The sequence below is a fragment of the Urocitellus parryii genome, chromosome X, assembly GCF_045843805.1.
Source record: "Urocitellus parryii isolate mUroPar1 chromosome X, mUroPar1.hap1, whole genome shotgun sequence".
NCBI classification, from domain to species: domain Eukaryota; kingdom Metazoa; phylum Chordata; class Mammalia; order Rodentia; family Sciuridae; genus Urocitellus; species Urocitellus parryii.
The window spans coordinates 67,844,873-67,866,838 of NC_135547.1; the positions used below are offsets into that span (position 1 = coordinate 67,844,873).

The following is a 21,966-nucleotide window of genomic DNA, read 5'->3' on the forward strand; positions in this document are numbered from 1 at the left end:
TACACTGTGCTCCAAAATTTAATAAGAAAGCAATAAGTATTTTAAAGTTACAGGTCCCTACCACCTCCCTCCCCCAAATAACTGCAAATATACAATTTTTTTGTTATTATTGTTATTATTTTCTCATTTTTTTTTCAATTCGCTCCCGACCTGGGCACAACTGCAACAGCTTTTTGGTTGCACTGTGCCCCAAAATTTCATATGGATTATGTATAACTAATTAAAACAAATAAAAAATTAAAACAAATTCATATGGAGAATAAATATTTTATACAACTCAGTCCCTCAAAAGAAAGGTAATTATAAGTATTAAGAAAAAAATGTTAGTGTTGCTTAGGTTTTCTTTATTGATGTTTCGTTGTTTTTTTTTTTTTTTTTCTATGTGATTTTCCATTTTGCACCTGCCAGGCACATAGGTAGCAGCTTTCTGGCTTAGAATTTTCATACAAAAATCTTTATGTAGTATAAAAAGAAAGTTTTAAAAATTGACACTGTTTGTGATTATAAATGTGTAAATTTTGTTAATTTTCTAATTCTCCCCAACCATATACATGAAAATACTTTTTCTTTTCTGTTTTCAAAATTATCAAATACAAATTTAGCATAATTTAACAAAATTAGCATACAAATTTTTACCAATTCTTTAAAATTGGACACATTTCTTATTAATAATATTAGGATAAAATACGTTCTTGTGTTAAAATAAATTGAATGACAATTCAAAAAAGAAGAAAAAGATTAGCATATATCAGTAGTAATATAACCTTTTTTTTAAATAATCCCTGAATTTGTTCTATATTTATAGGCCCAACCCAATTACCAAAATCAATGGAATGAAAATAGCTTTTTAGAAGTTTAAAGTAATCTGTGTATCACTAAGGTGAAGGCCACTGGCCACTTACATAACATGATACCATGAAATTCCAACCCAGCAGAAGAGTCTGGTGATCTGTTTCAGTTGTTGTAATTAGACTTGACCTATAATTACTGAACAAAACAGCATATTACATTAAATGTTCAAACAAATGCATCTGACTGTATTTGGTACACTGATCTATACTCAGTATCATTAGCTTCAAAATCTTAGCATAAAAAAAAATCATAGGAGAAACTGTATCTGGACCAGAAGACAATTCTTGTACCTAGAAAGTAGATTCTAGCATTAATTCACCGCCATTATTGGTTGTTTGATCACTAACTTCCTCTTGAATAGCTGGAAGGGAAGGCTTTGTGGTTAGAGGTGTTTCAGTCTTAAACAGGGACTCCATCCTGATATGGGTATTGATGTAGAAGGACTTCTGAAAGGACTCAAGAGTGAAATAATAGATGAAAGGGTCAAAGCAACAGTTCAGAGTTGCAAGGCACAAGGTAATTGGGTACATTATCTTTGCAAACCTTTCCAACAAGCAATTGGTAATAGCTTGGGAACGCACCAGGGCATACAGGAAGAGAACAGAATTATAGGGTACAAAGCATACCACAAAGACTGCCATATGCACTGTGATCATCTTCAGCACTTTTTTCTTATTGGTCCCAATTTGAGACAAAGTAGCAGGCTTGCGGAGGGTTCTCAGCACCACAGAAGAACAAGTGACATTCAGTATCAGAGGAATGATAAACCCCACAACTTCAATAAATATTGTGATCTTGGACAGATAAGTCTTCCAGACCCTTTTGGAGAAGCCCTCAAAGCAGGTGGTGGTTGCATTGTTGACATTCGTGGTGGAGAACAAAGATGCTGAAATACCACCACTGAGGACCAGAATCCAGACACCAGCACACACAATGGCAGAATTCCTCCTGGTCCTAATGGTACGAGATCGGAAGGGATAGACAATAGCCAGAAAACGATCCACACTAATACAGGTAAGAAAGAGCATGCTCCCATAGATATTGGTGAGAAATGCAGTCCCAGAGATCTTGCAGAGAGTGTCACCAAAAGGCCAGTGCCGGTTGAAGTTGTAAAATATTTTGAAGGGTAGGGTACAGACAAAAAGCAAATCAGAGAGGGCCAGATTAGTGATGAAAATAGCGGTCTCACTTCTCATTTTCATGCGAAAGCAGAAGACAAACAGAGAGGCACTGTTGGTTATCAGACCCAGGATGAATACAACACTGTAGACAGCACCATTCAGATTATATTTGAAGGAATCATCAACAATGCAAGTATTATTGGTAGTAGCATTGCCCAACCTGGGTCTGAGGCTTGAATTTAAATCTTGGAATTGGAAGTCAATGAATCTTCTGTCACCCATGGATTTTTTTCAGAAGGCCTGCTAGCTGCAGGGGTTCACCACTCTGAGACTAGGGACTGGTAGGAAATACTTTCCTCCTGTGGGAGACAAGATGGAATGAATCAGCAAATCTGCCTTCCAGAAAGTAAAATATATTTGGTCTACCCAGGTTGAAAGATAACATGCACATTCAATTGAGTTTGGCAAGTACTTTTGAGAACCTACCATACATTAAAAGTAATACAAGAGTATGTTGCAGAAGTGGGAGAGATCAAACTCAACAAGTAGGTGCAATAGTTTGGCACTGCGATGAACATGAATTAGGTGTAGGCCACTGGAGAGTTCAAACGGCGGGGGGGGGGGGGGGGGGGGGGGGGGGGCGGGACAACATCTAACAACTAAAGCAATGCAAATGCTTTGATATTTGCATGGCACTTTTCAATTTTCAAAATCCTGTCAAAAGCCATGCTTTATTTGATTTCCAAAAGAATACCATAAGGTAGGCATGAGTGAAATTCTCACCATTTTACAAAGTAGAAATTGAGGCTTAAATAATTTTAAAATTATAGAATATGAGAAATGGAAGAGGGTATAAGTGGTATGGCCAGAACCAGATTCAGTTTATTTTATTCCTAACCCAGGGACTTTTAAGCTACTCCAAATGTCTACTCTCCAGTGTTACTGAAACACCTTATCTGAGTATTAGTTCTATTGCAGATGGTTACAGGACCTCCAGAACACACTCTAAAATGTCATGACTAAACTCCTGAACTAGATAACTGGTTCACCTTTTTCTTCTAAATTAGGAGTTAAGGAATCCCTCAGTTAATTAGAGCTGCTAGGCAAATTTTTTTTTCACTATACCACATTGCCTTTATAAGGAGACAATTCAAATAACAAACTCAACACTTCTATCCTGCAGGTCATGGTCCTCTTTCCAAGTTTCTCTCATGCTAGACCCTAAGCCTATGTTGTCTTCCTTTTCCGTTTATCAAGGCTCATTCCATCAGATACTTCCACAACTCCACTTACTAAATCTCCCTGATCAATAAAGCCTTTGCTTGCCAAGTAGAAGTGATGAGAGATGCATTTTATATGAACAGCCACCCCTCAAGACTCACGTCTGATCTGTCCCCTTACATGTCTTCTGCCTGCCTGTTTGTACATGTGACAGCCAGTGATTTAATCTATTTTTTTTATTATCTAGGCAGACATTTTTTGAAGGTGCGTTTAGAAATCTTACCAATGTTCTCCTAGGTCAACAGCTGCCACTGGAGAGAGACTGTCCTTTGAAAGTGCTCTAAAATACACTATAGATAAATAGCTGCTGAATGAATTCTTTTGAATGACAAGGACATGGAATAAAAGTGGCCTTTATTCCCTAACATATCCAGTAATGAGATTTCACATGATTTTATTCTAAAATGTAAAAGGCAGTTTTCTGAAATGATTTCCCCTTATGTCATTTTTTCCCTCATAATTCTCAGGAAACAGATCAAAGGACCTCAGTATAAAATAGAGAAGGGAGTAAAGGGAGTAACCTGTGAAAGATGCAGAGGTCTGAAATCACCTAAACCAGTGTTTGGCTTAAGAAAAGAAATATTTGGTTTGAGGGGGAAAATACTTATTTACTGCAGTGCATGGAGGGAGAAATGATCTTGGAAAATATGGGGTATAAAGCAAAGGGTTGTCATTTTTAATAGTTTTCAAATTAAAATTGGAAGTTTGCTATCCTTGATTAATCATTCAACAAATGTTTATGGACTACCTCCCCTAAGCCTAACCCTGAACTAAAATTGAAGTCCTTCTTGGCTATTTTATTGTATATGCCCAGCTCAACTGTTGTTAGAAGCGACCCTAATATGCAAAAGCAGAGTACCATAGAAACTTTGACCATGTAAGGTCTACAAAGAAAAAAAACAGCCAGATAAGGAAGATATAAAATCAAGTGGGAGAATAGGAGAGGAGATGGAAAGGAAAATAGCAAAGAAAGAAAAACTAGAGAATTGATAAAAAAAAAAAAGAGGGGAAGAGGAAGTAAAGAAGAGAGAAGCTGGTGAGAGGTAAGTGCTGCTGTCTAATTATATCTCATTTGCATTCAGTCCTGGGAGGGGTAACCAGCTCAGAGTTCCTACAGTCCCATTCTGGCTAACTTGCTTTATCTTATTACCTCCAGATTTCTCTGATAGAAGCATGGTTTGCAATCACTGTGTTTAAGGTCACTGAAGCTGATCAGCAGAAACAAGAGCCTGGAAGATCTCAATCAATGATGATCATATCACACTTTGGAAGCCGTAGACCCAAGGTTTTTGCAGCTTATGTGTTTCATCATGGAGTGGTTTAAGAAAAAAGGAAATACCAAACTTCTCAACTGCTTAATCCATTTTCTTTACTATTTTTAACACCTCACTCACTGTCCATTAACCCAGAAGTCTTTTTTTTTTTTGTAAACTAAGATCATCATCCACATTCAAAATGAATAATTTCATTGCTGAAAGAAATCAAAACAGTCAAGGAAATATCCATTTTACATAGCCACACAATCTAAAGAAATCATGGGGCTACAAAACCCTTAACATAAAAGCCTGGCTTTTTTCACTGGGATCTGCTTGCACCTACCTTTTACACTAAGTACTGCTAGTAAGTTTATTTTATTTGTAAAATTCTTTCATAGTAGAAGCCTTTTCACCTCTGCCCAGAGTTCTTCCAGTCTGTCCACTGGTAAACCATGGGACATGTTGCTATGTCACTGGCTATATATTATTTTGTACTTTTTAAGATGTAATGTTCCAAATAGGTGCATTTGTCTCTTGTTTTTCATCCATTTCTTTTCATAATTTCAATCATTTTATTCTTTATCTTAATTGACAAATCATAATTATATTACATGTGTGGAGTATAATGTGATGTTCTGATATATGTATACAATGCAGACCATTAAATCAAGCTAATTAACACATCCATTACCTTATTTCAGTTTTATATCCCCCCAGAACATATGCACCATACTCACAGCAGGCAGTATGTTAACGCCTGGCACTTCTGCTCTGCTGCTCTGAGTAATCAAATCCTGTGGGAGAGGAAAGGACCACAGACAAGAAAGCTGTACAGTCTCACTCCTAAAGAGAGGGCATGGGAAAACTGCCTCTATGGCCCTATTCATAGCTCTCCTTTGCCTGAACACACACCACCTTTGCTGTCTAGCAGGGAGGGTGTGGTGCTAGGACTTAACACAGCATTGGAAGCAAGGAGTTCTATTTCTGACTCAGACACTGGTTCACTCTGTAACTTGGCTATACTGTTTCTCTTCCCTGTATAAACATTACCTCTGAGCCTCACAGCTGAGGCTAGGAAGATTCAACAGTGCTTGTGAGTAGCTTTATGAGCTTGCCAATATTCAATCTTACCTAACCACAGAGAAACATTATAGAAGCTGTTTCCTTCTCCCACCTCTGACACAACTGGAAATTTATATCTGAGTCTTTCTTGGTACTCTGAACTTCATATTAGCAACACATCTTTTTCTTGATGTCTTATACCTCAGAAAGTCCCCCCTTGAGTTCCAACCTTAACACAATGAACTCATAACAAAGCAATTCAGGAAGAGACCTCCAATGGAATATCTCTCCTGGAGCTATAATTTTAAATAATAATCAGAGAAATATTTGGCTCTTGAGCTGATTCCAAAGGAGAATCAATGATGTCCAAAAAACAAGGTCTTTTCTCTCTGATTGGCTTTTCTTTAGGCTAAAAGAAACAGTGTTTTAACTACTAGATCTTCCTGAAGGGATAATGTATTGAGTAGTGAATGGAGGTAAAGGGCCCACACTTGAGCTTCTGATGAGATGAAGAAAGGAAAAAAATTTAGGCCGACACAGTTAATTACATCTTCCACTACAAGCAGCATCAGACTATTGTATTGTGCAGATGTTTGCAGCCAATTATTCCAACAATTAATAACCTAGGGGATAAGCATTAGGTAGGTGTATTTTCATTGACAATGGACAGGATGTAGGTCACCTGGAGGTTGATCAAAAAGTCATTGACCCTCAATGAATTTTTAACTTTGACCTACACATATGGAGCCAATTCTCATAGTTCACTGTAGTATCATTTTTCTGGTTTCTAATGATAATGAATTATATCATGTTTGGTGTCTTTGAGGCTCCTGGAGGAAATGGTTAGGCTTTTGTCCATATAAGGACCAGTGTGCCGAGAGCCATTGCCAAGTAGGAATGACACATGGCAATTTCTTTGTCAGCCTACTCCATGTTGCTTAGAGGAAGGACTCTCCATTGTGGAAATGGGCTTGCCTTTGGACCCAGGTCATTTGCAGTGACATTGCGTGTATGCTTGAGTAAGGTGACCTTGCTCAAGGACCAGGGCGGATCCAGGTTTAGGGTGTACCCTGCTGGGATTAGGGAGTATCCCGCTCCTTGGGTTTAGGGCGGTTCCAGGTTTAAGGTGTACCCTGCTGGGAATAGGGGGTATCCTGCTGCCTCAAGCACCGCCTGCTCCTTGAGTTCCCCTTGAGTTCTCACGGGATTCAGAAAGTATTTGGGATTCAGAGCCTGGTGGAGTACGTGAATTTTGCCCAGAACGTGGATTTCCCCAGAACGTGTGTAGAGTGCCGGTGTGAGTTCGGGAATAAAGAATTGCTGTTTGAATCTACAAGGCTGTGAGTGGCTCGTGATTTTGTGCCCAGCCAGACTGCGGCACCAGTGAATACTTAAGTCACTTCACAAAGTGCTAACCTTTCAGATGATACATTGGAAACAAAGTTCTAACTCAGAGAAAGCTGAAGCCTACTGTGTCCTTGCCTATAGATACTTATCAGTAAGACAAATTTAAAAATACAAAAATGTTGTTAAAATACAGCTCAAAATCATTCTCCTGGAGCAACAGGGAATATATCCAGATTGTTGTTCCTCATATGAATGGCTGATAACAGATAAGATTTCTAAAGTAAATTTTCTATGCCAAGTCACAGGCACAGGTCACAATCATACATGTGGTTCCAATTGACGTTCCAATGCATTGGTTGATGTTTCATAATAGTTTTCAAACACAATCTAGGCTTACGAAATTCCATATGGAGGAAACAATAGGTAAATGTTTCACTCCAGAATGGAGCAAGGAAATTCTTCTGCACTGGCCTCTTATTTTTGAAGCAAGAAATACCAGTTTTAAAGTAATTTGTCTGTATTGAACTTTGTTTTCACCAAAATTAAAGGTTGATTTTTCCCCATTTTATTTAAGGAGAGCAAGAAATTGACAGAGGCTCCAATCTGATCAGATCCTATCTTTAGTGACCAACTTAATACTTTTTTCTTTTCTCCCCAAAAGTACTCCAGTCTTCTACTAACCCTTCACCTGATGACACAGTCCAATCTTTGGGGAATAATGTGGTCCAGTGCTCAATATGATGGGGCCAAAGATTACATCAGACCTACTAATGTAGAATTTTCCCTTGTACTTAGTTATAGAGTAAGAAAACTGCAGAGAAATTGCTCAACTTAGTGTTATGAAATTGTTTAGAGTCTTGAGACTCAATATCTCATCTCATCAGAAGCCCCAGACCTTTTGGGAAAGATTTTGGGTGTTCCTAAAACAGCTCATTTCCAAATTCTGAAAGATTCACACATGCCAGTTAGGACTCAGTTTCATTCCATATATCTGAACAGACAAATCAGTAATCAATTTGAACACCAATTCATCTGATACACTTGAATATTCATCCTGATAATATGAATTAAAAAGGTCTCCCATCTATAAAGTTATGTATCAATGACAAAGAAGGATTGAGCTAAAGAATGAATATTCATCTACAGCAGAATTGCCTGGATTTTACTATAAACAAATATAACTCCTTCTCTATCCATTCTAAATTATTATATCATATGATCTGTAATAATCTGGAAGTATTGGTTACAAAAAGAGTTGGAGAGGTAGAGTGCTTGCCTCACATATGTGAGGCACTGGGTTTGATTCTCAGCACCACATGTAAATAAATGAATAAAATAAAGGTTCATCAACAACTAAAGATTTTTTTTTTAAAAAAAGAGTTCGAGAATAAAATAAGTATTTGTGTAGAAAATTAATACTAGGAAAATGGTACTCACCACATTAGTTTAAATTCTGGCAGCAATTTTATTTCAGATATAAGTACTCAATAAACTTTCTGGAGGCACTGTAGTTAGGAATTTCCTCCAACAGGTGCTGTGAAATAGAATTTGTTACAATAGTGTACCATAAGAGAGCTTATCAGTAAAATATATACAAAGATCACAAGGTAGACAAAATTATTACATTACATAAATCATAGTAAATGAGAGTAAACATATTTTAAAATGGTATTTAACAATTTTAGATAATGTTTTATTTTCCAAAACTGTCATTGCTGTCCCATATTTTAAGAGTGAAGCACAAAACCCATGAATCTGTATAACTTATAATCATCTAAAGATAACTAGGACCAAAAGGCATAAAAATATCCCTCCCCACTTCCATACATTAAAGATGACCAACAAAAGAACTTTTTTTGGTCTGAAGTTATATCAGTTTTTTTTTTTTTTTCTCGTCTCTCTCCCTTTTTCTCTGGCAACAACTGTTTTGGTTGGGCAGGCGCCTTAATGGGGGCAAAGAAAGAACACTGGAACAACAGGTGGAGACTCCACTGCCTTGTCTCTAACCTACATTCACACCCGATTTCTTTACTTCCTGACCTGAACTATACTGATATGAGAGAGGCTTCAATTACTGGCTGTTAGCACAATCATTGATAATCACTCTGCCTTTACCAGTGTATCCTAGGCCTATACATCATAGCATTCTGTAACACCTTCAAATTACAAATCTACAAAATACACATATAGAATCAGAATGTATAATGGGATTCTTAAAGGTAGCATTTAGACCTCATAGCAATGCTTATAAAGTAAAATCATCTGCCAGTGACAGACTCATGATAATGCCACATCTCATTCTCTTCCAAAAATAAAAGGTAGCCTAAAACAATGCAGACTGCTAATGATACTCTAATTTTCCTGATATAATGTCTCTCTAAAAAAATAAATAAATAAATAAAATATTTAGACAATTTAAAATACATTGAAATCACTTTAATATTAAGGAGAATAGTTTTCACACTCCTCCAGAAAGCAGTATTCCTGAAATGAAATGAATATTGTTTTACTGGGGTTTCTGAAATGAAGACAGAAACATTAACATTTCTTTATTTTATGGTTTTCATAATTGATATAAAGAAATTTTTAAAATTTGGAAATCCAAGCAAATAGGAAGTTCAAACACTCAGAAGTTTTCATTTCTGATATTAATTCTATATAGCCACATTTTGTCCCATAACTAGGTAACTATGGGAGAACACATCACAGTCCCTTTCTGGGCCTCAGTTTCTCTTTGTCTTCCACCTTGGGCCCTGACTGACAGAAGCCTTCAATTGTTGCCATGGTAGAGGCTTCTCTGGTTATCCCCTGCTAGTTATTTTCACCTGCTTCCACTTGTCACTGCAAAAAAAAGAGTTTTAATTCTTGAAGGTCTGTAATGACAATCATTAAATTTTATTAAATGCAATGAAATGACTGCAAGATTTATTTGAATATCAGAAGTAAATATTATTAATTAGCACAAAATATAAGAATCACACAGCAAGATGCCATTTACACCCTCATGTCTTCCAAATCCCCTTATTTTCCTCACCCTCTGTCCTGCCTATTCAGCAACCATATCAACTCTAATCTTCTAGATCTCAATTCTTGATCCTTTCTACCTGGTCACCTTACTCATCAAAATATGAGATTAACAGCATACTTCAGAACATAACCATACAAAATCAGCAGATTACTTATTCTGTTCATGGTTCTGATAACCAATAAACCAATAAACCTACTAAAAGTGAGGCTGGTTTCTCAACTTCCAATTTCAGTACCAATATTCCCAAATACATTATTTTTTTTCCCTCCCTTTGAAAAAGGTCAACAGCAGACCATATATGATGACAGGCAGACAAAAGCAATTGCACAATTAGATTCTGACCAAATCACAGCAAGGGCAACAAATCTCACTGCATTTTCCCTCAAAGGGGATTGAATAGATCAAGCTTTAGCTAAGCTGGGCCTGGGTGTTGCTTTGAGGCATCTCCCCATTCCTGTCTTTAACTTACAGAGAGTACACATTCTGAAAGGCTGGCCTGATTGTTCCAATAGGGCTTTCATTCACATCTCTGATTGGCAGGAGGTGCTTTAGAATGTAGAGGACATCAGGTTTATCAACTGAACTCATCCTTTATAGAAAGAATGCAACTTTTCTTCTGCGACAATGCAAAGGGATTTATAATCAATTTTGGTGGGTATATTGTTTGGAATTTTGTTCTGAAAAATGAACAAGTTGCAAAGCCACTGGATAAATTTGTTTGGATTGTAGGTTATTATTGTTGTCTCCATATTAGTCAAGAAAAAAAATGGTGGTTTAATTTGGTAAAGTAGCAAAATGAATAACCCCACCAAGCTCTGTAATGTTCTAAACTTTGGATTTGTCTGGTCATTTTTCATACAGAAATCATGATAAATTACATTATTATATTTTCTGAAACAAACTGAACAAAATACAATACTTATCAATTCAATAAGATCTTTTTACTAAAAATCTTAAAAACATTCAGGATATACAGGAAGAGAATTTTAAAGATGTCACAATGTTGCATTTTATGGCAAAAGCAAAAACTTTCACATTAATAGTGAATTCTATTTATGCCAGAATTAGTTTCTCATTCAAACATGATTCTTCCTTTATGGGCAAATTCATGAATTATTCAATATAGCAAATGTCACATTCTCCATAAATCAATTAAGCATCAAAGGCATGTCGTGTATAGTTTTACTAGAAAAAAAACTCATCATAATAGAAGCCACATTAGCTCACAATCAATTGTAAACCAAAGAAATACAAAGCTAGCCAAAATTGTTCTACCCTGTGATTAAAAATCAGCTCTTTAGGACAACTGTGTTTACATGAAACAACAGCCTGAAAATCCTGTCTCTTCCACGGAAACAATATTATTGCCAAAACAATAGAAATTCTTGTTTTTGTTTTTGTTTTTTTACCATTCAACACGACGATCCTTGTTCAGCACTTCAGAGTTGAAGTCTAACTTCTTTCCCAAAACACTCAAAGCATCAGTGTTTCCACTGAAGTTTGTTACGCCATCCCCCACCCCCAAACGCCCAAATCAAATCTTTCTCAAAGAGACTTACCCCAAAAAAGAGTGTGCTAGATGAGAGAGTGTGCTCATGCCTGTAGACAATTAGCTAATAAACATGTAAACGGGCAACTCGCACTTTGGAAGTGCATATTTTTATCCATTATTTTTTTTTTACAGGGAAAGGTTAGCCCAGCCCAAAGTAGCAGACTCTGGGCTGCCGCAGCTTACAGTAAACCGCTCATTCTGAAAATGTGAGCTTATTTACATTTATCTCTTTCCCTTTGTTAAGAACCGGCCCTCTTTAATGCTGTAGCCGGCATGCCTTTAACAAACAGGACACAAGAAAAGGCCCAAAGTCCGGGCTGGAGCCCAGGGCCGGGGGAACTCTTGGGGGTCTCAATAGGAAATGCTTTTCATTGGATAAGGAGGCATTATTAGGAGCCGAGATCCCGCCCAATCCCCTGTGCTCCACCGTTCCCTTAGTCACCAATCACTGGACTGAAGAAGTTTTTCCTTAAAGAGCATTGCCCAGGAAAAGCAGTTTCACAGTCAAGAATTAGTGGCTTAAGTGCCACTTGACAATATAAAAAGTGTCTTTCCTGACCAATTAATCCACAGAGAAAGCCTGTGTGCCTGTCTTTGCTGCAGGACCGCTACCCCCTTACAATTCTAATGAGGAGGAGGAGACAAAACTTCAAACTGGGAGGAGTGTTTCAATTATGAGAAACCCATGTTTCCTCTTATTTGTTTGAAATAATTACAACAATATTGATAATAATAAATAGGGGGCAGGGAAAAGGCAAAAGTGAAAGGGACCATAAATATATTCTTACTATATTATGCAAAATTAAATCTCCCACCACCACAAAAAAATCCATAAAATTCAGTACTATACTCACTTGCTCAAGCCAGCGAAGTATCCTCAGATAGAGATGTGTTGGGGTCCCAGAGCTCCAACACCCACCTTCTATGGGCCAGGGAGCCGTCTGTGGCAAAAGGAGGGTCTACACTTCTCTTAAATAACTGCTTGGCAGGAAGACTAATTACCATGAAATTTTCAGAGGTTTTCAAAAAAACCAAACTAAATAGTACAGATGCAATCTGTGTATAATGAGGAGTTATCAACAACTGTATACCTCCTCTCCCCTTGGCAAGTTATTTGCCTATAGGTTGACTGCCTTGGTCACCCACACTCCTTTTTTTTTCTTCTTTTTCCCCACCCTCTCCCTGACCTAAACTCAATCATCTATCTGTAAACTTCTTTTCTAGCCTTTCCCTTCCACTTACATGCCCCCCTCCCATCTTTTCCTCCTCTACCTCCACCCACTGCCAAGACTACGACAACAGCAATCCCTCCCCCTTCTCTGGAATGAATCCTTTGGCCAAGGATAAGGTGCTTTCATTTTCTGGGCAGAGTCATGTCCCTGGAGAATTGGGGTAACCTCTGTCTGCTTCATAACTTCAGTCTGCATAATTAAGCTGATTCCCAAATAAAACATGTTTCACATTTGTTTATTCTCCCTCTTTCTTCAGCTCTATTGTGGCTGTTCTCACTAACAGGTCAGTGTGAAGCTGACACTAGCCTTATTACTTGTGACTGACTCTGAAAAACACTTTCTCTGTTGCCTCCCCTCCTCCACCCCATACTCTCAGTCTGTGTTCTTTCTGCTTCCCTCTCTGCTTATCTCAGGTATATCTATTTCTGTCACTTATTGATACTGGCTATGTCTTCATGAGTGATCTTTTCACCTATTCTGGGCCTAAACCACCCCTTGATTCATTTGTCAGACCATGAAAGAAAGATACAATCATTGTCCTGCAGAACTTCACCATATAGGTGAAGATACAAAGATGCACGGCACAATGAAATACAAAAAGGCAAATTTTGAAAAATACTAAAGCAGTATTATGAAGAATGAGTTCTATAATGAATCAGAGGATGGAGATGAAGTTGCATAGATAGAGCCTGGAGAGCTTCTCAGATAAGGTGAAGTTTGAGCTGAACCTTGATGGATAACCCCAAAATAGAAGGGGTTAATGTTCTAAGTGGCTTGATCCAAGTGATCAAATGCAGAATAAAGGAAATGAAAGGAGGTAGAAACGAGATTTGTTTGTGAAGAGAAAAGAAAGGTAAGGAGGAAAGCCTTTAGAGGAGAGGTCTGTTGTATCTATTCATTGTACTATACTTGTAGAGTTAACCATAGTCAGCTCACTATCATTTTCCTCTTGGGATTCATATCCTTCAGTCTTCTGATTCGTCTACCTTCATTTCTCTTGAAGGGACTCAAGTATCTTTCTGATTAATCACCCAAATGACTTCTTAGCATATCTTTAACCATGTCATTGTGTCACAGGTCTTTCCAGCATCACTCTTCCTCTTTCTATCTGATCTTCAATATTATTGACCATCTTTCTTCTCCTAGAATGAAATAATCCCTCATACAGAACGTTCTTAGATGTTGTTTCTGCTGCCTGAAATATGCTTTTCCTCCATAATATCCCTTATCATTAGTTGAATTTTTATTCCTTTAGATCCTATTCCAGTATTCATGCCTTCAGGAAACTTATTTTTAACCCGAATTTAGATCATACCATGGAAATTTCTTATGGCATCATAGACACTTTCTTCATTGCATTTATCACAGGTATAATTTCACATGCTCTTTTATAATTTCTTTGTGTGACACTGATCATCATCGTTTATCTCTACTAACTGGAAGCTCCAAGAGGACAGAATTCACATCTCCTAACTCTAACTCTAAATTGATATTAGTGGTGTTCACAAAAATTCTTCTGCCTGGCATTTTTTTCTTGCCTAAATTAGCACAGTGTTTTGTTTTGTTTTGTTTTTTTTTGTTTTTGTTTTTTGTTTTTTGTTTTTTGCTTTTAGAGGGGTTGTTACTTTCCAGCTGAAGACACATTTCATAGACATGCAAAAAAATCCACATCAGGGTGTTTTATAGGCCAAATAGAGCACACACAAAGAAAAAAAAATAGTCCCATTGACAAGAAAGTACTAAAGCTGATCCACTACCATTCCCTTTTCTCCTCACTTCACTCCTTTTTTCCAGCATTCTAGTTTTGCTTGCTCTAATATTTGTAAGGTACACAGGGCAAAATGAAAGCTTTTCCAGGTTGTCCTCCAAATAGCCAGTTTATAGCTACACAACTTAATCCAAAACATCCTTTCTAAAAAGCCTTCATTGAGTTGCTGATGTCTGTACCACTGGGGGTGGGATGAATATTCAGTTGAAAAAATGCATTCAGAACTATCTGGGGGAGTATGCATTTCATTTTTATCTGTTTGAAAAGAAAGTAACTGAAATATGACTAACTTCCAACTGGGAATTCACACACTTAAATAAGAACAGCCAGATGCTTGGGACCTTCACACTCCAAACCCAAATCAATTTTTTCTTTCTGCCAACAATATCAAAGGACTGGGTAAATTCACCCTAACTGCCAGCAGCTCAACACTACACTAGTTTCCCTAGAAACAGTACAAACTTAACCAAAGGATTTTAACTATGCCTATGGATTAGAATCCAACTAACAGTTTTGTAACTCTCACCATCTCTAAAGGAACACTGTGCCTGTATAAATTGGGCAGTTCTAGGGAAGGGGAGCCAATTAAGTACTATCTTTGCATTAATTAGCAGATGCATTGAAGCCTTTCAGAAAACAAAGAACCTATAGGCTTCCCTTTTTTATACAGTCCTCTTTTGCTTCAAGAGGAGGAAGGGATCACAGGGTCAGGTTCCCAACCACTTTATTTAGGATACTACATCTCTGAAAGAACAGAAAAAAAGTGTTTTCAAGCACAATCTCTGGAAGATTTTGTTCATCCTTCACACGGGAGTACCTTCACTTCTTAGCTATTTCTCAAACAACTGGACTTTCCTTTTCAACAACTGAATAGGCTCAGATAATAACAAGTTCCCATTGCTTAGAGACAGAGTTGGTAGTTAGAGAAAATGAACTTTTTAACCAAAAAGCTTTGGAAAGAGTTCTGAAACCTTGAGTACTTGGTGTAAATTTAAAACATTTCAGGTTATAATAATAATGTTGATAACAATAGAGAAAATTTTCTGAGCATTAGTATATAGGAAGCAATATTCTAAGTGTTTAACCTATACTTATTTACTAAATCTCCATAACTCCATGATGTAGTTACTATTATTCCTATTTTATACTTGTAAAAATTAGGCACAGAGAGCTTAAGTAACCTACTCAAACTCACATAGCTAGCAATTACTATATTGAGTCTGATAATTTCTGAACTAATAATCATAATCACATCTTCTGTTGATAGAGTATTCAGAACTCCATGCAAATCACCTTGTTTATGAGCAAATATAAGGATTCTACCTTTTGTAAAACAATCTGCTCACTAGAAATTGATAAATCTCACAAATAGAATGTGTGTCTTTTAACCTATTCAAAGGTATGAAAATCTCTGGATCAATTAATATATGACCAAAAGTTATAAGCTGACTCTCAAACACCTGGGGGGAAAGTGATTTACCTAAGACAACAATACTAATAAATAGCACAACCAAATCAAAATACAAGTGTTTGGGAATTATGTTATTATACATCTAAAGTCGATTTTGATAAGTTAAGATATTTATTGGAAACCCATGAGCAACAACTAAAAGAAAATCTGTTAAAAGTATAGTTAAAAATCCTTAAAGAATGAAAACTTTTCCTACAAAATTGTCACTCGAGACAATGAGAGGAGCACAGGACAAAAGTACTCATGAGATATGTACAAACTAAAAAGCAGAATGGCATGCAAAAAATAATAATAATAATAATAACCTTAACTATAACTGATAGTACAATTGAACCAAAAGGTACAAATTGTAAGACTGATTTTAAAAATAAGATCTGAGGCTGGGGTATATCTCAGTGGCAGAGTGCTTGTCTTGCAAGCAAGCAAGGCACTGGGTTCCAGACTCCCCTCCACACATATATACACACAGAAAACAAAAACAATGAAACAATATCCAACTGTATGCTATCTGTAGACACACAATTTCAATTCAAAGACAACTTTTCAAATAGACTGAAAGTAAAAAGACATAAAAAATTACCATAAAACAATAACCAAAAACAGGAGTTGGAACCAGGCATGGTGTCACACACCTATAATTCCAGTGACTCAAGAGGCTGAGGCAGGAGGATTTCAAGTTCAAAGCCAGCCTCATCAACTTAGCAAGGCCCTAAGCCTTTGAGACTCCATCTCAAAATAAAAAATAGAAAAGGGAAAAAACTTTTTTAGTTTGAGTAAGTCCCATTTGTTGATTCTTGTTATTAACTCTTGTGCTATGGGTGTCCTATTAAGGAATTTGGAGCCCAACCCCACAATATGTAGATCGGAGCCAACTTTTTCTTCTATCAGATGCAGAGTCTCTGATTTGATATCAAGCTCCTTGATCCATTTTGAGTTAATTTTTGTGCATGGTGAGAGAAAGGGATTCAGATTCATTTTGTTGCATATGGATTTCCAGTTTTCCCAACACCATTTGTTGAAGATGCTATCCTTCTTCCATTGCATGCTTTTAGCCCCTTTATCAAATATAAGATAGTTGTAACTTTGTGGATTAGTCTCTGTGTCCTCTATTCTATACCATTGGTCCACCCGCCTGTTTTGGTACCAGTACCATGCTGTTTTTGTCACTATTGCTCTGTAATATAGTTTGAAATCTGGTATCGCTATACCGCCTGATTCACACTTCCTGCTTAGAACTGCTTTTGCTATTCTGGGTCTTTTATTTTTCCATATGAATTTCATGATTGCTTAATCTATTTCTACAAGAAATGCCATTGGGATTTTGATTGGCATTGCATTAAACCTATAGAGAGCTTTTGGTAATATCGCCATTTTGATAATGTTAGTTCTGCCTATCCATGAACAGGGTATATTTTTCCATCTTCTAAGATCTTCTTCTACTTCTCTCTTTAGGGTTCTGTGGTTTTCATTGTATAAATCTTTCACCTCTTTTGTTAGGTTAATCCCCAAGTATTTTTTTTATTTATTTTTTTGAGGATATTGTGAATGGGGTGGTTGTCCTCATTTCCATTTCAGAAGTTTTGTCGCTGATATACAGAAATGCCTTTCATTTATGCGTGTTGATTTTATATCCTGCCACTTTGCTGAATTCATTTATTAGTTCTAGTACTTTCTTTGTAGACCCTTTTGGGTCTTCTAGGTATAGAATCATGTCACCTGCAAATAGTGATAATTTAAGTTCTTCTTTTCCTATTTTTATGCCTTTAATTTCTTTCGTCTGTCTAATTGCTCTGGCCAGTGTTTCGAGAACTATATTGAATAGAAGTGGTGATAGAGGGCATCCCTGTCTTGTTACAGATTTTAGAGGGAATGCCTTCAACTTTTGTCTATTCAGAATGATGCTAGCCTGAGGCTTAGCATAGATAGCTTTTACAATGTCAAGGTAAGTTCCTGTTATCCCTAGTTTTTCAAGTGTTTTGAACATAAAGGGATGCTGTACTTTGTCCAATGCTTTCTCTGCATCTATTGAGATGATCATATGGTTCTTATCTTTAAGTCTATTGATGTGGTGAATAACATTTATTGATTTCCGTATATTGAACCATCCTTGCATCCCAGGGATGAATCCTACTTGATCATGGTACACAATTTTTTTGATGTGTTTTTGTATTCGATTCGCCAGAATTTTATTGAGGATTTTTGCATCTAGGTTCATTAGAGATATTAGTCTGTAGTTTTCTTTCTTTGAAGTGTCTTTGTCTGGTTTCGGAATCAGGGTGATGTTGGCCTCATAGAATGAATTTGGAAGAGCTCCCTCTTTTTCTATTTCCTGAAATAACTTGAAAAGTATTGGTATTAATTCTTCTTTAAAGGTTTTGTAAAACTCTGCTGTATACCCATCCGGTCCTGGGCTTTTCTTGGTTGGTAGTCTTTTGATGGCTTCTTCAATTTCATCCATTGATACTGGTGTGTTCAAATTGTGTGTATCCTCCTGACTAAAAAATTAGACAATAAGATAACAAATAACCCAATCAACAAATGGGCCAAGGACCTGAACAGACACTTCTCAGAGGAGGATATACAATCAATCAACAAGTACATGAAAAAATGCTCACCATCTCTAGCAGTCAGAAAAATGCAAAACAAAACCACCCTAAGATACCATCTCACTCCAGTAAGATTGGCAGCCATTATGAAGTCAAACAACAACAAGTGCTGGCGAGGATGTGGAGAAAAGGGTACACTTGTGCATTGCTGGTGGGACTGCAAATTGGTGTGGCCAATTTGGAAAGCAGTTTTGAGATTCCTGGGAAAGCTGGGAATGGAATCACCATTTGACCCTGCTATTGCCCTTCTTGGACTATTCCCTGAAGACCTTAAAAGAGCATGCTACAGGGATACTGCCACATCGATGTTCATAGCAGCACAATTCACAATAGCTAGACTGTGGAACCAACCCAGATGCCCTTCAATAGATGAATGGATAAAAAAAAATGTGGCATTTATACACTATGGAATATTATGCAGCACTAAAAAATGACAAAATCATGGAATTTGCAGGGAAATGGATGGCACTAGAGCAGATTATGCTTAGTGAAGCTAGCCAATCCCTAAAAAACAAATACCAAATGTCTTCTTTTGATATAATGAGAGCAACTATGAACAGAGTAGGGAGGAAGAGCAGGAAAAAAAAGATTAACTTTAAACAGAGACATGAGATGGGAGGGAAAGGGAGAGAAAAGGGAAATTGCATGGAAATGAAGGGAGACCCTCATTGCTATACAAAATTACATATAAGAGGTTGTGAGGGGAATGGGAAAATAAACAAGGAGAGAAATGAATTACAGTAGATGGGGTAGAGAGAGAAGATGGGAGGGGAGGGGAGGAGGGATAGTAGGGGATAGGAAAGGTAGCAGAATACAACAGTTACTAATAGGGCGTTATGTAAAAATGTGGATGTGTAACCGATGTGATTCTGCAATCTGCATTTGGGGTAAAAATTGGGAGTTCATAACCCACTTGAATCTAATGTATGAAATATGATATGTCAAGAGCTTTGTAATATTTTGAACAACCAATAAAAAAAATAAAATAAAAATTAAAAAAAATAAAAACAAACAAAATACAACTTGATGAAAAAAAAATAGAAAAGGGCTAGGGATTGAAAATTATTCAATAATTAAATAAAATACCAGTGAGTCAAAGAATAAATCATAATGGAAAAAACTTTTAAATTAATAAACATGAAAACACAATATATAAAGATTTAAGTAATGTAGCAAAAAAGAGTGCTTTAAGGGAAATTTGTATTGAAAAAAAAAACATTAGGAAATAATTAAGATCTCAAAACAATGTCCTCTACATTTTTTATCATAAGAAACCAAAAAAAAAAAAAAAACTAAGAAAAGCAATCTAAATCCAAATCAACCACATAGAAGGAAATAATAATTATTATGGCAGAAATTAAAGAAATAAACAATAGAAAAACAATAGAGAAAATAATCTGTGAAACCAAACATTGTTTCTTTTAACTAAATCAACAAATTGAGAAACCTTCAGCTACATTAACCATGAAGATAGAAAACTCCAGTCACTAAAATCAAGAGTCAAAGAATAAACATTATTATTGATCTTATGGAAATAAAAATAATAAGAAAATATTATAAAGAATTGCATACCAATATTACCTAGAGGAAATGAACTAACCTAGATGATAAGAACAAATTCCTAGAAACACATATCTGCCAAAACAGATTCAAGATAACTGGAAGATATGAATAGACATATAACCAGCAAAGAGACTAAATTATTATTCAAAATCTTCCAACTAAGAAAACTCCAGGAATGGGGCTGGGGTTGTGGCTCAGTGGTAGAGCGCTTGCTTTGCACATGTGAGACCCTGGGTTCGATCCTCAGCACCACATAAAAATAAATAAAATGAGGGTATTATGTCCAACTACAACTAAAAAATAAATTTAAAAAAAGAGAAAGAAAAATTCCAGGAATTTCAATCATTTAGGGAAGAAAAATACCCATCATTTACAAATAGGTCTTTAGAAAATAAAAGGATGGTAGCCTGGTGTGGTGGTGAATATCTACATCTAATCCTAGTGACTCAGGAGGCTGAGGCAGGAGGCTCCCAAATTCCAGGCCAGATTCAGCAACTTAGTGAGTTGCTAAGCAACTGAAAAAGACATTGACTCAAAATACAGAAGAGAGCTGGGCACGGTGGTGCCCAGCTATAATCCCAGTGACTTGGGAGGCTAAAGCAGGAGGATCACACTAAGCATCTCAGTGAGACCCTGTCTCTAAGTAAAAAACAAAATAGGGCTGGGGATGTGGCTGAGAGGTCAAGTGCCCCAGAGTTCAATCCCTGGTATAAACAAACAAACAAACAAATAAAAATACAAAATAAAAAGGGCTGGAAATGTAGCTCAATGGTAAAGCACCCATGGGTTCAATCCCTAGTACCAAAATAAATAAATAAATAAAGCAATAAATAAATAAATAAAATTAAAATGGGAAGAAACATTTCCCAATTCACTTCTATGAGGCCAGTATCAACCTGATATCAGAACACATGAAGAGCCCAGTGCGGTGGCACATGCCTATAATCCCAGCAGTTCAGGAGGCTGAGGCAGGAGGATCACTAGTTCAAAGCTGCCTCAGCAAAAGCAAGGGGCTAAGTAATTCAGTAAGCCCCTGTCTCTAAATAAAAATACAAAAGAGGGCTGGAGATGTGGCTCAGTGGTTGAGTGCTCCTGAGTTCAATCCCTGATTCCCACCACCCCCCCACAAAAAAAGATAAAGATACTACAGGGGGAAAAAGCTATATATCAATATCATTTATGAATATTGACACAAAAATCATTTTAAAATACTAGCAAACCAAATCCATAAACATAAAAAGGATTATATGCCATGACCAAGTGAGATTTATCCCAGGAATACAATGTTTGTTTAACATATGAAAATCAAAGTAATTCATCATATTAGTAAAATATGCTCACCATCGCTAGCAGTCAGAGAAATGCAAATCAAAACCACCCTAAGATACCATCTCACTCCGGTAAGATTGGCAGCCATTAGGAAGTCAAACAACAATAAGTGCTGGAGAGGATGCGGGGAAAAGGGCACTCTTGTTCATTGCTGGTGGGACTGCAAACTGGTGCAGCCAATTTGGAAAGCAGTATGGAGATTTCTTGGAAAGCTGGGAATGGAACCACCATTTGACCCAGCTATTCCCCTTCTCGGTCTATTCCCCAAAGACCTAACAAGAGCATGCTACAGGGACACTGCTACATCGATGTTCATAGCAGCACAATTCACGATAGCAAGATTGTGGAATCAGCCTAGATGCCCTTCAATAGATGAATGGATAAAAAAAATGTGGCATTTATATACTATGGAGTATTACTCTGCATTAAAAAATGACAAAATCATAGAATTTGGAGGGAAATGGATGGCATTAGAGCAGATTATGCTAAGTGAAGCTA

At 36.8% G+C, this 21,966-nt stretch overlaps 1 protein-coding gene across 2 annotated transcripts; it reads right to left on the reverse strand.

Moving 5' to 3' along the window:
* Positions 1-738: 738 nt before the first annotated feature.
* Positions 739-12,433, reverse strand: Lpar4 (lysophosphatidic acid receptor 4). 2 transcript variants are annotated; one of them, XM_026410333.2, is made up of 3 exons: positions 12,354-12,433; positions 8,357-8,453; positions 739-2,332 (listed from the first exon to the last, which is right to left on the reverse strand). In XM_026410333.2, exon 3 carries the CDS (start codon positions 2,253-2,255, stop codon positions 1,143-1,145), a length of 1,113 nt encoding a protein of 370 aa, XP_026266118.1. In that variant the 5' UTR covers positions 2,256-2,332; positions 8,357-8,453; positions 12,354-12,433; the 3' UTR covers positions 739-1,142. The 2 variants fall into 2 exon arrangements, with proteins under 2 accessions (XP_026266118.1, XP_026266117.1); XM_026410332.2 differs by lacking the exon at positions 12,354-12,433 and adding an exon at positions 11,507-11,691.
* Positions 12,434-21,966: the final 9,533 nt, after the last annotated feature.